The following is an 11,450-nucleotide window of genomic DNA, read 5'->3' as shown; positions in this document are numbered from 1 at the left end:
ATGCCCGGGCCCTCATGCCCGCCGCGCCGTCCCCGCCCCGCCCCACGGCGGCGGCTTCGCGGGCCACCCAGCCCCCGGGCGGCGCGGGGAGCCACGGAGCGGGGCTCGCCCGGCCCCTGACGCGGACCTGGGCGATCGGGGGGACCCCAACCCAGGCTGCCCCCCAATAACGCCCCCAGGGCGCCCCCCCCTCCGCCGCGCTGGCGGACTCGGTACCACCCCCTTGCCGAGTGACAGCGCGGCCGGCCAATGGCGAGCGGGCGCGGAGGAGGCGGGGCCGGGGTGGCCAGTGGGCGGGGCCTCCGGCGCTGGGCAGGAAGTAGGGGCGGGGTGCGCGGAGACTAGGTCGGGGCACTCGGGGCGAGCTGGTCTTTCTCTGCTCACGCTCGCGTTGGTGTCTGCAGCACCCTCGGCTTCTCCCTTGCGCTTCGGAGTGCAGCGTCCAGGTGAGGACTCAGGGCCCGGGGATAACTGCTGAGGGGGGTGGGGGCGACGGGCAAAGCGGCCTTGGGGAATCTGCAGCAGCCCCGGCTGGGCCGAGCATCGCGGCCCGTTAGCGCCCGCCCATCCCATCCTAAAATGGAGGAAGGGGCAGCAGCGTGGAGCGAGACCCGGAGGCCTGCCCTGTCCCGCCACAGAGGCCACCCATGGGCCGAGCTCGGGGACAGCTGCGGGGCTCGTTGCCTCCGCAGCTCACCCCGCCCGGTGAGCCCGGCGCTGCTCGGGCTTTGCGCGTGGGATGCGCTTGCGGGACCCCAGCCCACGAGGCCTAGGGCGCGTGGTCAGCTGCCTGGGCCCCGGGCACTCGGCCATTCTTGAAGACCCGCAGAATACATTTCCAGCCCACGTGAATGACGAGGAACGCTTCACGTGCACACCGTGAGCTCAGCATTGGGTCACCGACTGAGCTGAAATGTGAAGTGGAAATGGGGAGGGGCTGGGGGAGTCTGTCTGCACGCTGCGCAAGTTAGCGATTTGCCAACACTGTAAAGATACAATTCTGAGCGAGAAAACCAGAGCAGATTTGTCTTTGTAGCAACATCGGAGATAAAACCTCAATACCTTTATCTTGGCTAAGGAATAAAACTCCATTGTCATAAAGAAACGGCCTCGATCTACGATCTTGAGACAGGCCGTTTGCAGCCTTGGAACCTTCCAGACAAGGTGTCGGGCTGGGCGATGGCTTTTGCATGCCGATTCCGTTCCCATCCGCCGACCTTTGCAAGTGGGGCTTCCTCTTTGGGCGCCCACCCCGTCCTCAGAGAGGGGAAAGGGGCTTTCCTGGAAGATGGCGGGTTTTCCCCTAGGTATTCAAAGCATCGTGCTAGATTCTTGTTACCTTTCTAGAATGTGGCGAAGCACCCGCTGCTCAGGGTTGTGGGAGCTGAGCGTCCCAGGTGCTGCTGAGCTCCCGGGGCTCGGATGCAGGCACATCCACCCACGTCTGCAGGGTTATTGCCCCAGCCCCGCACATGGCATTGACCGCCCGTTGACCTTGATCTGGGTCCTCTTCAATTGCCAGGCAGCCCTCAGATTCCTGTGCCCTTCCCTGCACCCATGGCCTGGTAGTGATTCCCAGTGCGCATGTGGCAAGCCTTGGCCTGTGGGTCTCGCCGTCTGGGCCCGATGGCCCCGGGCGGTGGGACACGGCACACTGCTTAAACTTCTAGACCAGCCTTTGCACACCCAGTCCAGGGACCTTTGCATAAATGAGCAGACGCAGGATAACGGTTCATGGAAAGTGAACTGCTTTTCCCACAGAAAACCACCATGTCTATTCTCAAGATCTGTGCCCGAGAGATCTTTGACTCTCGTGGGAATCCGACCGTGGAAGTTGATCTCTACACCTCAAAAGGTATGTACCATCTCGGAATGCTTGAACGTCCCATCCAGCTCACAGCCAGGGTCCCTGTGAAGGCACTGGAAGATGGCCCACAAGCTTGAGCCCCTGGGTTCCCCTGCCCTGACTTCCGGCAGCTGCAGCCATTTGGGGGAAAACGGATCCCCATTCCTTACCCTTCCAGAAAAATACATCTTTGAAAAAGTGTTAAAAATGACGGAAGGATGTCCATGATGTCAGCCCTTGCAGTTTCCCTTGTCAGTTCCTGCCCTCCAGCTGCTGCGTGGTCCACCAGCTTCTTGCTAGCGTGCTGGGAGGCAGCCGTGCCCAGGGCCTACTGCCCTGCCCACCATGGCCTACCCCAGTCCTGCCTGTAGCATTTGCAGAGTAAGCCATTGCCGGAACTGTGCCATCACAGTGGGCACGAGTCATTACTGCACACATTCTTTGTGGTCTGCACATGCTCGTAGCTTGTGATTCCTTTTTGTCTTGCTGAGAGAATTGGGCCTGAGGGCTTCCAGGTCCGTGAGGTGGGGAGGCGGGGGTGTGTGAAGGCCAGCAATGCCCAGGTCTGGGCTGTTGGTTGTTTTGGGGTGGTCAAGGAACCCCAAGGAGAGAGTTTGTCACGTGAAACGCTGCAGGCCTAAGAGCTGCCCACCCCTACCCTCCAGACACGGGGCCTCAGCTATGTCGTAAATGAACGCGGCGTGAGGTTGGAAAAGCGGCAGCTGTGGGCAGAGCTGAACTTCCCCAGGCCGAGCTGAGTCACCGCCTGACTCACGCCTGGAACCCCGGGGAAAGGAGGACTGGCTTCTGCTGTGTCTACTCCTAAGGAAAGATTCCAGAGTGTCTACACTGCTCTCCCTCAAACTGCAGGTGCCCTCCCACGGGACAGCCACACAGCTGGTTAAGACGGGACTGTGCCATGTGATTTTACTTTGGATAGAGCACCCCACTGAGTTAAGGCAGATGGACTAGCAGTTCTGTTCAGCTGATTTTTTTTTTTAAATTCCTTTCTAGCTCAACACAGCTACTAGAATATCAGCAATCCCCTACATACCCTGTTGGCACGGGCGGGTGAAGGCATCCATCGCTGGCTCCAAGGGCCCCAGATGCCTCCCCTGCTCCTGCAGAGAAAATCTGCAGCTTGCAGGTGGGGGTTATCTGCATTGCAGAATCCTAGAAACGTGACTGTGGGTTAGGCAGCTGAGAGAAGGAAGAGTCGGTCACAGTGTTTGCTAATGTGGGCCACCTGGGCTGCTCCCAGAGCGGGAGAGACCAACCGTCTTGCATCTACTGGTTCACTCTGATGGCTACTTGGGAAGACTTGGGCCAGATTGAATGAAGCCGGGAACAAAGAACTTGACTTTGTTGGAATCAAAAGAGGTAGCAACCCACTGCCACAGTGATGGCCCTGTCATTGTGTCTCTTGTTTGTATTCCCTACCCCATTCCAGGTCTTTTCCGGGCTGCTGTGCCCAGCGGAGCTTCCACTGGCATCTATGAGGCCCTGGAGCTGAGGGACAATGACAAGACCCGCTACATGGGGAAGGGTAAGGCTTGCAGTTGGCTTCTGTGCATCTCTGACCCTTGCACATCCAGCAGGGCAGGGGGTGGGCTGGCATTGGGGAGTGGTCAGCCTGCCCACCGTCCTGGAGCTATGGCATATGGAGAGCGGGGCCGCTGGAGCAGCACTGCCCGGGCTTGCTCCTTGCTGCTGCAGTGCTCCAGCCTTCTGCCGAGAGGCCCAGGAGAGGCCTGTGTCCTTCCCCGAGCGCTTCTGCCACATGGAGGCGGTAAGGGTCTGCAGCATCTGCTCTGACTGGCCACCTCACATGCTGCGTTCCTGTTGACCTGTCCATGTCTGTTCACACCCTTGAACAGGGAAGCACATGAGCCCATCCTGTGTGGCCCGCAGACAGGGCCTCAGCCCCAGCTATAAATAGACCCTGTGCAGTGCTGAATCTGAGCAGCGCTCAGAATGGCTCCCTGGCAGGGGTGCCCTAAAAGCAGGTGAGAGGCACTGTGCCAGGGCTGGGGCTGCGGCCCTCAGGCCACAGCAACTTTGTTGAGAGCTCTGTGTGCCCATGCCGGTGGCTGCTTCTGCCTAGCCTGGGCAGGACCTTGCTAGGACGGAACAAATGCCAGGCCTTGGCAGAGGCCAGCATGTGCCCGGGCAGACCCCCGCCGGCCTGTCTGCTCGCTTTCTCTACCTGTCCTCCACAGCCTGTTCTCTGAGCCTCTCTCTCTTTTCCTTCTCTGTCCATCTCGGCTGGGCAGGCGTCTCCAGGCCCGTTAAGTATATTAATGAGTTCCTGGCACCGGCCTTGTGCACTCAGGTAAACTGCCGGACATGCTGCAGTGTCTGCAGCCGCTGTCCAAGTCAGTGCATGGTCTTGGAGACTAACCAGCCTGCTGCGGGGCCTGTGAGCGGAGTGTGTGTTGGTGTGTGTGTGCACGCGCGTGCGTGTGTGCGTCTAACCCATGGGATCCAAGGTGAGAGCGCTCCAACAGGGCCGGAAAGCCCTCCAGCTCTGGGGGTAGGGGTCAGGCGCCCATGGCAGGTCTCTGGGCTTTGGGCTTCTGGGTCAGCAGCCTCCAGTTCTCTAGCTACACTGCTCGGGCCTCTTGATGAATGGGTAATTTGATTTGATTGTTCCTTCTAGGTGTCTCAAAGGCTGTTGAGCACATCAATAAAACTATTGCGCCTGCCCTGGTTAGCAAGGTAGGCCTCCCAATACCTCATGTCTATCTCAGCAGAGCGGGCCTCGGCCCGGGGGCTTTCCCGTCACAGAAGAGCTGGCTCCAGGGGCCACAAGCCGCTTGGCTGGGGTTCCTGTCATGCATGAACTTCATCCACAGGTGTTTTGACACTAACCTGCCCGTGGCATGTGTGTCCTGTGACAGCCAGAGGCCCGCAGCCCTAACTGCCTCTGCTGGCATCTGCAGTGTGCTGGCAGCTCATTCAGGCACTTGCTTGAATCTTGAGTATGTCACGGTGGTAGGAGACCTGGCCTAGGTGGAACAAGGCTGAGGGCCATGGAAACCCAGCCCCCACCCCCAGCGGTTTTGTCATCTGTTACAGGCTTAATGTCCCCTGGGTCCAGTCCCTCCTGCACGGATCTGGCCTAGGCCCCTTGGCAGTGGAAGCCCTCTTTTTTTGTTCCCATCCCAGCCAGCATACTTTGGCCTGTATATGTGGCATTCAGTAATTGGTGCCAGCCTGGCTGGTTCTCACAGAGCGTTGCTTGTCACTTCTGCCCACACCCTCTCTGGGCACCTCCGTGTCCTGTCCCTCTGCCCTCACAGGGCCTCCCTGGGTGGCAGTAGGCCATGGGCCTTGTGGTTCCAGACGCTCACAGGGGTGCTGGTAGCAGTACCTCCTGCCTGTTGCCTGATGTGACCTTGGGCGATGACCTCTGATGGCTGAGGGAAGTACAGGGCAGTTTTCCACTCTTTGGCTGAAAACAATGTGAACCAGACTTTGACCTTGCCTAGTTACACAGTTCTGTAGATTGTGGGCAGGAGGGCAAAGGTGCAGACAGTGACCTGCCCTTCTAGGCCTCATCCCCCTTGTCCCCCACCCCTTTCTCCCAGAAATTGAACGTCGTCGAGCAGGAAAAGATAGACCAGCTGATGATTGACATGGACGGGACCGAAAACAAATGTGAGTTGCCTGAGGTGGGGTCTGCTGGAAGGGGGTGGCCTTTGGGGACTGAGCCAGGTGGCGGGGGCTGGTCCAGATAAAGGTGCTCAGTGGGAAGCAACTGTGGCCTTCTGTTGCAGCCAAGTTTGGTGCGAATGCCATCCTTGGGGTGTCCCTTGCTGTATGCAAAGCTGGCGCTGTGGAGAAGGGGGTGCCCCTGTATCGCCACATTGCTGACCTGGCTGGCAACTCGGAGGTCATCCTGCCAGTCCCCGTGAGTAAAGGGGGAGTTCCCAGGCCGGGTGGTGGGTTTTGCCCCCCTCACAGCAGCCGGTAGGGAGTGGGAGGGCTGAGACCCTGACCGCCCACACCCTGCTAGAACAGGCACTGCGTTCTCGGCCTTGGGCAGCCTCTGTGCTCTTGACCTTGAACATGGGACACAGCTGCCTTGTACCCAGGTCCTTATGAGTGGGTAGAGTGTGATGGCAGTTTCTGCAGTCCTTGAAAGAGACCAGTGGAGCATTGCCCAAGCCACCCTTGACCTTGTGGGCTCAGCTGTAAAGGAGTACTGAGCAGGGCATGGGCTCCCAAGGGTAGTCTGGCCCTGGGCCAAGCCTCTGTGCCCCCCTCCCACAGGCCTTCAACGTCATCAATGGTGGCTCGCACGCTGGCAACAAGCTGGCCATGCAGGAGTTTATGATCCTGCCTGTCGGAGCAGCCAACTTCCGCGAAGCCATGCGCATTGGGGCTGAGGTCTACCACAACTTGAAAAATGTCATCAAGGAGAAATACGGCAAGGATGCCACCAACGTCGGCGACGAGGGCGGGTTTGCGCCCAACATCCTGGAGAATAAGGAAGGTGAATGCGCAGACAGGCCTTAGCTGGGCGGCCAGGGTGCCTTCCTTTGCGCCTGTGCCTCGGAACAGGGCTGGTAGGGCTGGTAGCGGCAGGAACTGCTTCTGAAATTTAGAAATTTCCTTCCCGATTTGACTTCTGCTTGGGCAAGCGGGGCCAGCTGTGGTCAGGCAGATGGTTGCATCCTGCATACCTCACAAGGTCAGAAGCGTAACGGCGTGTTCTGTGGCTTTTGAGGCAGACAAGCATAGGAAGGAAATAACCCAGCATGCCTTTGGCTCCTTTTTGGGCTCCATCTTCTTGGTGAAGAGAAAGTAGGCCTGGGTTAGCCTGTCTGCTCAGGGAAGCTCGGCGCAGAGGGCATCCGAGCCCCTGATGTCCCGCCTGCACACAGCACCATGCGGTGGAATGCAGACCCAGAGGTGGTCTGACCTGCGAGGCATCCAGGGTTCCTTCAGGGAACCCAGGCTCTGGTGTTAGCCACTCACTGGAATTGTTCTCACCGACAGTGCTGCTCCTGGGCACCGGGATGGCGCCTTGGCAGGGCTGACTTCCTCTTGTGCTGGTGCAGTGGGGCAGTCCCTGGTCAAGGGCTTCATGCCCAGTGACAAACAAAAGGTTGGCCTCTAGCACCCTCTGGTACGATCCCTTGTGGTAGCTGCATGCCCACATGCTAACTCAAGCTGTCCTCCACTCGCAGCCCTGGAGTTGCTGAAGAACGCCATCGCGAAGGCCGGCTACACTGATAAGGTGGTCATCGGCATGGACGTGGCTGCCTCCGAGTTCTTCAGGTCCGGCAAGTACGACCTAGACTTCAAGTCTGCAGACGATCCCAGCCGCTACATCACACCCGACCAGCTGGCCGACCTGTACAAGTCCTTTGTCAAAGACTACCCAGGTAAGCGTCCTGTGGCAGCGAGGCATCTGGAGGGGGTTTCGGACCACATGCCTGTTCCCAGAGTCTTGGCCCACAAGGAAGCCGCACCAAGTGGGTGGTAACAGTGCCTGGAGATGCCAGCAGTGACGCCACCTGCTTGGCAGGTGCTGAAGTGGTGTGCACCCACTGGAGAGCCAAGGATGGGCCTAGGAAATCCAGCACCAGCCACCTGTCACTGCTCGCCTGCTGGGAGCTGGGCTGCGGCACAGTGACCACAGCCTGGGGCCCCAAGCTGTTATTAACATGAGAACATGCAAGCAGGTGGCTTCATAATGTGTCCTGTGGCACACTGCAGAAACAAGAATTGTGGCTGGCAGGTCTTCATTGGTCCAGGTTGGGCCCTAACCCCCACCTCGGGCCTTGGTTCCTGAAGTGACCCAGGGTGGGCACAGTTGGTGCTGCAGCTTTGGACACAGGTCAGGTTTCCCAAAATCCCGAAGCTGGGTGCCTTGGGCTGCTACAGCAGTGGCTGGTTGCTGCCTTTCCAGCAGAGGCCTGACCTTTTACTCGTGTTCCTGCTCCCAGTGGTGTCCATCGAAGACCCCTTTGACCAGGATGACTGGGAAGCTTGGCAGAAATTCACAGCCAGCGCGGGCATCCAGGTGGTGGGGGACGATCTCACCGTGACCAACCCAAAGCGCATTGCCAAGGCCGTGGAACAGAAGTCTTGCAACTGCCTGCTGCTCAAAGTGAACCAGATTGGCTCCGTGACTGAGTCCCTGAAGGCGTAAGTGCCACCCACGTCCTGGGCTCCCAGCATTGGGTTACACAAGAACTCTAGGTGGCATTGAAGTAGCCAGTGGCGCAAGGGGCTTGGAGGGACCCACCCTGCCTCCTGAGCAGGTGGCTGGACTTCATAGTCATGCATTTTCTGGGCTGTTCTGGTCTCTAGGTGCAAGCTGGCCCAGTCCAACGGCTGGGGCGTCATGGTGTCTCATCGCTCCGGGGAGACAGAGGACACCTTTATCGCCGACCTGGTGGTGGGACTGTGCACTGGGCAGGTAAGGAGCAGCTCTCGGATTCCCCAGACCCACCAGTGAGCCGGCACAGGAGAGTAGGGCACACTCGTCCTCACTTGGGTATACCCGGCCTGCACACAGCACCTGGCTGCCTCTGCCTCCTGCCCTGTTCCCAGCTACAAGCAGACATGTCCTTTATTCTTTCCTTCCAGATCAAGACTGGAGCACCCTGCCGATCTGAGCGCCTGGCCAAGTACAACCAGCTACTCAGGTAAAACCTCAAGCTACTCAGGTTAACCTCGGGGATAGTCTCAGGGTACACCCCCTGCTGAGATGTGTGGGGCATCAGGCTTGGACGTGAGGGCACCTGAGGCACACACTGCTCAGTGCTGCCATCTTCTGGTGAGAGCAAGATTTCTTGGAGTCCTCTAACCTCCTGAGCCCCAAGGGCTTAGTGATGTCTGATTTAGCTCCTTGATCCTTGTCTTAGTGAGACACTGGGGCCCAGGGAGATGAAGGCTGCCAGGGCACAGATGGCCAAGTGTTACCCTGACTGGCTCCATGGCAAGCCCTTACACAAGAGAGACTGCTAGTTTTTGCTAGGCTTGGAAAGAAAGGACCTTGTATCCCAGTTCTTGTGCTGTTTTTCCTGAAGATGTATGTATAAAAGTTACACAGGGAAGACAAAGACCTTATACTAAATGGGTTTATCATGGACCAGGGTTAGTGCAGCTTGGGGCTAAGAACCTGGAAATCCAGCTGGGTCTCCGATGAAATGGCAGGGGCCGACGTCCTTGGACCCTTTTTCATTGCTTTCCTAGGTGCTTTGAAGGGCTAGGTCAGCAGAAATGAGCTGATGGCTGAGCCACTGTTGGCAGCTGTTTCAGAAGTTCTTGGGTGCCCAACTGACATCATCCTGGCATTTTGACTTATTTTAATGTCAAAGACAGTTACAGAAAGGAGAGAGATGTTCCATCCACTAGTTAACTGCCCATTTGGCCCCAGTGATGGAGCTGAGCGGAGCCAGGAGCTCTGGGTCTCCCATGTGGATCTAGGGCCCCAAGCACTAAGCCAGCCTTTCAGCAGCAGGACCATGGGTTGCCAACAACACAGGCCAAAGCTTGACATACTGCACAACTGTAGCATTGTATTGGGAAGTACCCCTTCTCCCCCTTTTCTTCAAAGATTTATTGCAAAGTCAGATAAACCAGAAGAGAGAAGCTCCGGCCTTTGATTCACTACCCAAGCAGCCGCAACGGCTGGAGCTGCGCCAGTCCAGAGCCTCTTGCATGCTAGTGCAGGGTTCCAAAGTTTTAGACCATCCGCAGGCAGGGAGCTGGGTGATTAGTGGGCCTGCCGGGATTAAAACTGGTACCTATATAGGAGGCACATGCAAGGTTAAGGACTTTAGCCACTAGGCTATCATGCCAGGCCCTCTTTTTCTTGGATATAGAACTAAGCAGTGTCTTTGGAACCCAAAACATTACCAATGAGACTGTCCTGATGTTTATCCTGGAGTCTTTGAAGAGGGGTCAGTGGGCAGTGCAGGGGAAGCTGGGTGCTCCACTGTTGCAGGTTGATCCCTGCATTCACCAACAAGAGCTGGTCCTGCCCCTCGGGGGAAGCCTCATGCTGCACCAGGATTTGATTTCTCTTCCTGTCTTTTGTCTTGTTCAGAATTGAAGAGGAGCTGGGCAGCAAGGCCAAGTTTGCTGGCAGAAACTTCCGAAACCCCCTGGCTAAGTAAGCTGCAGGCCAGCGATCCCGAGCGCTCGGTCCCCACCTGCCGAGTAGATCTGCCCGGCAGTGGTGCAGGCAGCTCCGGGGCCTGAGCAGTGCTCCGGGGCCTGTGGTAGTTAGCTCCCCTCCCGTCGCCGCAGAAGCCACGCTTGACCACCTGGCCCCAATGGCAGCCCACGCTCTGTATCTCAACTTTGGCCCAGTCGATCCTCCCTTACCAAGCACCTCCCTGGTCATCTCCATCTCACCAGTGGGTGTAAATGCAAAATAAAAACCTGTGACATGATGTTGTTGGGCAGGGACCTGTCCTGTGTTTGCATGCTGGGGCAGGAGTGGGTGGGTGAGGCTTAACCTAGAACTGGCTGGTGGGGAGTGTGAAAGGGTCCGAGGAGGACCCCAGTTCACAGTGGGGAGTGGTGCTGTTCCTTCCCATGCAGCTTTGGGCATGGTGATGCAGCCTGAATTAATGACTAACAAGTACAGAGCACAGAAGCCTGTGAGTGGCGGGCAGCTTGCACTAAGTTGATGCTGGGGACTGGCAAGTGATGTCCAAGACGCCACATCCTCACTGGAGGGCTTCATGCTGGAGGGTTTGCCTTAGCAGCAGCTGGTAAAAGCCCTCTGGGTGATGGCTTAACTCCTGAGTGCCCAGAGTGTTAACCTGTTCATGAGCAGGCCAGCCAGAGCAGCCGTGGTGAGGTATGGGTGGCTGCCATGTCGTGCAGCAGCACCAGGGCTTTGGGCTGCGCCTGCTTATCAACTAGGATTCTTTGTTGCAGCTTCCTGCACCAGGTGTGCAGAGCTGGCAAGCTGACCTGGCACCTCTGGCATGCCTCACCCTAGACGGTGAAAACCCCTTGAGTGTGGTCATGCCAAATCTTGTAGAGGAGAGGGCTTTGGGTGGGATGGAGCTGCTGAGCACATGCAGGGTCCCCAGCTCAGCCCATGAGGAGCCAGTCACAGGCTGCTCACTGCATGTTGCCATTTAAGAGATCTGTAAAATGGGCTAGCATCATATTGCTTCCCTTTATGGGTGACTGCTAAGGACTAAGTTGAACAGGCACCCCGCTAACCCCTCCCTACGTTTCCAGGATTCCTGATGCAAGCATGATGTGTGCTTGCAGACCTCGGGCAAGGGGAGGGCCTCATGCACGCACATTGCTCAGGCTCGCAATATTTCATCAACGGGTCACTAGCCAGCATCTGGATGACAGCCTAAAGATTTCCTTGCCGATTTCCAATACAAGCTCAAATCTGGGTCAGAGCTGGGTCTGGAGCTTCAGGAGGCCCTTCCTACATGGGAGCCAGAAACTTGGCCTGCCTGGACATTGAATTCTCTGACCCCAGGTTCCAGGGTTTATGCCTGGTCAGCTGCAGTTAGCAGCAGGTTGCTGGGTAATCTTGGGCCCGCTGGGACCAGGCGTGATAACAGCCTCATTTGCATATGTGGCATAAGAGTAATTAAACCCAGGT

The 11,450-nt window shown here is 57.6% G+C and overlaps 1 protein-coding gene across 1 annotated transcript; it reads left to right on the top strand.

Moving 5' to 3' along the window:
• The first annotated feature begins 331 nt into the window (after positions 1-331).
• ENO1 (enolase 1) lies at positions 332-10,263 on the top strand. Its single transcript, XM_040987861.1, has 12 exons — positions 332-446; positions 1,762-1,855; positions 3,297-3,392; positions 4,506-4,564; positions 5,437-5,506; positions 5,626-5,759; positions 6,122-6,344; positions 7,042-7,239; positions 7,804-8,005; positions 8,171-8,279; positions 8,450-8,508; positions 9,915-10,263. The coding sequence occupies exons 2-12, from the start codon at positions 1,771-1,773 to the stop codon at positions 9,982-9,984; spliced, it is 1,305 nt and encodes a 434-aa protein (XP_040843795.1). The 5' UTR covers positions 332-446; positions 1,762-1,770; the 3' UTR covers positions 9,985-10,263.
• Positions 10,264-11,450: the final 1,187 nt, after the last annotated feature.

The sequence above is a fragment of the Ochotona curzoniae genome, unplaced genomic scaffold (genome assembly GCF_017591425.1).
Source record: "Ochotona curzoniae isolate NIBS_2020 unplaced genomic scaffold, NIBS_Ocur_1.0 contig_4792, whole genome shotgun sequence".
Lineage (NCBI taxonomy): Eukaryota > Metazoa > Chordata > Mammalia > Lagomorpha > Ochotonidae > Ochotona > Ochotona curzoniae.
The sequence above is the reverse complement of the archived record's forward strand: the minus strand, read 5'-3'. Positions and strand labels throughout refer to the sequence as shown.

What these genes read in the sequence shown, in the direction of transcription:
- ENO1 (XM_040987861.1), top strand. Translation starts at nt 1,771, where the DNA reads ATGTCTATTCTCAAGATCTGTGCCCGAGAGATCTTTGACTCTCGTGGG. An exon ending in TGATCTCTACACCTCAAAAG is followed by an intron (nt 1,856 to 3,296) that starts GTATGTACCATC and finishes ACCCCATTCCAG; the next exon opens with GTCTTTTCCGGGCTGCTGTG. An exon ending in GACCCGCTACATGGGGAAGG is followed by an intron (nt 3,393 to 4,505) that starts GTAAGGCTTGCA and finishes TGTTCCTTCTAG; the next exon opens with GTGTCTCAAAGGCTGTTGAG.